At 40.7% G+C, this 3,623-nt stretch overlaps 1 protein-coding gene across 1 annotated transcript; it reads right to left on the reverse strand.

Annotated features, from left to right (window-relative positions):
- Positions 1–1,261: 1,261 nt before the first annotated feature.
- On the reverse strand, positions 1,262–3,239 carry LOC115402990 (uncharacterized). The gene is made up of 5 exons (XM_030111719.1): positions 3,147–3,239; positions 2,550–2,888; positions 2,353–2,460; positions 2,236–2,264; positions 1,262–2,141 (listed from the first exon to the last, which is right to left on the reverse strand). Exons 1-5 carry the CDS (start codon positions 3,181–3,183, stop codon positions 1,959–1,961), a joined length of 696 nt encoding a protein of 231 aa, XP_029967579.1. The 5' UTR covers positions 3,184–3,239; the 3' UTR covers positions 1,262–1,958.
- Positions 3,240–3,623: the final 384 nt, after the last annotated feature.

Below are 3,623 nucleotides of genomic sequence, written 5' to 3' on the forward strand. Positions count from 1 at the left end.
TTGTTTGTGATGATATATGGATTAATGATGGACAGATAGACTCCTTATTCATAGAAGTAGACATTAAAAACATGAAAAATATTATCATAGGTGTAATTTATCGACCCCCAGACTCAAAGCTTGACAGTTTTATCACCAAACTTGAAGAATTACTAAATTATATTAATAACTGGGTTCAAACACCGGCCGGGGCTCGGGGCCTTTCTGTGTGGAGTTTGCATGTTCTCTGTGTGTGTGTGTGGGTTCTCTCTGGGTACTCCGGCTTCCTCCCACGGTCCAAAAACATGCATGTCAGGTTAAGTGATCACCCTAAATTGCCCCTCGGTATGAATGTGTGAGTGAATGGTTGTCTGTCTGTACATGTTCAGCCCTGCGACAGACTGGTGACCTCTCCAGGGTGACCCCGCCTCCGCCCACAGCAGCTTGGTTTGCCTCCAGCCACCCGCCACCCCGAAAGGGAGTAGCGGTAGAAAATGAATGAATGAATGAATATTAATAACAACAATAAAAATTGCTTTATTTTTGGTGACTTTAACATCAACTTGGCTGAAAATAATGTCAAGAAAAATGATTTCCTCAATCGTCTTTATTCATCATCGTTTTTCCCTACAATAAATTCCCATACAAGAGAAACAGAATCAAGTACATCTATCATTGATAATATCATTACGAACACGCAGAAGGCTCGCCGGGACTCTGGTGTTATACTGTCAGATATTTCAGACCATTTTCCCACTGTACTCTTTATAGACGTTACAATTAAGCACGAGAAACAATCATACAAAAATAAAGTAAAAGTAAATAAACGTAAAACTAGAATTTGGCACTCAGAGAGCGCAGACCTCCGCCACAGCTCAAATCACTCACCAACAACAATAAGAACACCATATATCAGGGACCAATCTGGCCGGCGAGAGGATTCCAACACGCACGCATCACCCGGGCCCTCGAGCGGACGAATGCACCCCGAACTGACAGTTCTCTCCCCCGGTGTGCGGGTGCATGCCTCCGTCGCCACCCCGCCCCTGAAAGCCCCCCCCCCCCCCCCCCCCCCCAACCCCCCTGCAGCAGGTGCATGCCACACAGGCCCCCTGTCGGCAGGCCTGCCCAACTATGTGAAAGACTGCCCTATCGCTCAATGATAAAGAATCCTTTTAAAAAATTCCCGAATCCAGACAGTGATCCGGATCATCACCAAAATTTAAAGGATTCTAAGTTAGCCCAAGACCCACCTTTCCACAAAGTTCCATTGCAATCCGTCCATTACTTTTTCCGGAATCTTGCTAACAAACCAACCAACTGACTTGATTACATAACCTCCTGGCGGAGGTAACTAAATAAATTATCTGAAAATCTTAGGCACAGGTCATGGGATTCTGTATATAATCAGAAATCACCAGAGGAAGCCTATAATGCATTTATCAGTGAGATATCCGACAGTATTAACATGTCAATACCGGAAAAGACAGTGAGAAGCCATAAAAATGAGCAGAATGTATGGATGACAAAAGGTATACTGGAGTCAATCAAAAAGAACAGAACATCAAAGAACATCAAACCTTGTAGGTTTTGGGAGGAGGGATGATACTTTGTGCTGCTTTGTTGTAATGTTTTTGATATTTCTCTTTTACTTTTTAAAAATTGTTTTCAATCACTGTGAGATTAAGAAAAAAAACTTTAAATCAAATTACTGTTCAGTGGTCAGGACTCTTTTCTCAGTGAAACAAATCCCTCCAGTCTGGGCTGTAGTTTGTAGGTTGAGACCTGCGTTCACTCAGTGCCCGATCATTACAGGTTGATTGATGGATTGATTTATCCATTTATTCCTTCAGCTGAGATCAGGATCAGACCTTGTGCCCGAAATGGTTTCAAATGATGGAGCAAGATGTAAAGTTGAGAAAACTGACAAAAATACAACTTTATAAAGACTCAACCAAGCAATGCCAGATGTTTACTTTCTAATTCAAACCAAGAGCCTGGACAGCAGCACAGATCCTCTCTCTCTCAGACGTGTTTGCGTCTCCTCTTCCACCAATGCTGGTCTTCATCACCGTGAAAACAGCAACAGAATAAATCCCTGAGATGGTAACGTTTCTCCTGCTGAAGGTTGGTGCAGAAAAGGCTGAAGAAGTTTCATCTCTCTGAGGAAATACATGAAAATGGTGGTAAATATGTGATGAATCTATGTACAGAGGAAAACTGGATTGTATGTCAACATTTATTCTCAGATTTTACCTGCTGATCACTGCTGTCTGCTTCACCATCTGTTTTCAATAGGAACAAAATGTTTTTCATTAATTTACAGCTGTACATGGTGTGAAAATATTATGATTCATAAGAAAGCTGTTTTACTGTTGTTGCAATTCTTCTTCTTGATGGTCCAGATGAGAACAACTGAAACCGTCACACTTGCAGCCAAAACAACACAGACGATACAAAGAGCTATTTCTGTGTTGGAATCTGTGAAATGACACATTCAGTGGTCATGACAATTTAATTTTTGAAGTTTAGAAACCATTGATTCAGAAAAAGAAATAATCTGGTCTTACCTTTAATGTCCAGTCTAGCTCCATTTCCAAACATGACCTCTCCACATGCAGCCACAGCACAGTAATAAGTAGCAGCATCAGAGACACCGACCTCCTTAGAGAAGCTATAGAAACATTTCTGTGAAGAGTTTCCACACTCTGCTCTGCCTCCATCAGTATAAATGAAAGCGGGGTGAGATTGATGTGATCCTGCTCTGAACCAGTGAACTCTGTAATCTTCTGAACATGTTTTCTTCTCAGAGTCAGAGAGGACCGAACACTGCAGAGACACCGACTCTCCTGGACGGAGCGCTTCAGACGGAGGAGCTTGAACCACGCCAGAGATGGAGGACTGGGCTCCTGGGAAGAACCAAATAAAAAGTGAGAAACCGATCTAATAATAAAAATGATTAAAATGAGTAAATATGGAAGTGATAAAAATTGAAAAGAAAAGTAATTTAAGATGAAAAGCAACAAAGTCCATCGAACAGATAAGAAAATGTGTTTGTAAATAAATGATTAAATGTTAAACTGTAGAATTAGGTGTGCGACTAAATAATTGAAATGCATGTGAATATGAAAGTTTTCATATTTATAAAGTAAACTGGTTCACTTTACCTTTAACTTCAAGAAATATCCCTTTCAAAAAGATCATGTCAGTCCAGACGGCGGTCAGTATGCAGTAGTAAAGTCCAGTGTCACTGATCTGAGTTTGATTAATGTGCAGAATAATAGTTCCAGGTTCTTTTTTGATTGTATAACGAGAAGTCTGATGAACTTCACCTGAATCAAAGTCAACCGTTTTTCCCAAGAATTCAGGCTGGTGACCAGAGATGATTCTGATCCATTTCAGAGATGCTCTGTCCTCTGTCTCAACAGGACATGTCAAAGTTACATTTTGTTGAGCAGCAACAGACTTTATCTCAAAGTTCTGATTGTTTGCACAGCCTGAAAGAAACAATCAAATTCAGCCTTTAGACAGAAAACCACATTTCAAAATGTTCTCAAGTCATTAAATGTATGAACACTGAGTCGGATTTTGGTAGAATTACTTACGGCTCACACCGATCATCAACAGAAAACCAAATGTGACAA

This window comes from Salarias fasciatus, chromosome 2 (genome assembly GCF_902148845.1).
Source record: "Salarias fasciatus chromosome 2, fSalaFa1.1, whole genome shotgun sequence".
In the NCBI taxonomy this organism is placed as follows: Eukaryota; Metazoa; Chordata; class Actinopteri; order Blenniiformes; family Blenniidae; genus Salarias; species Salarias fasciatus.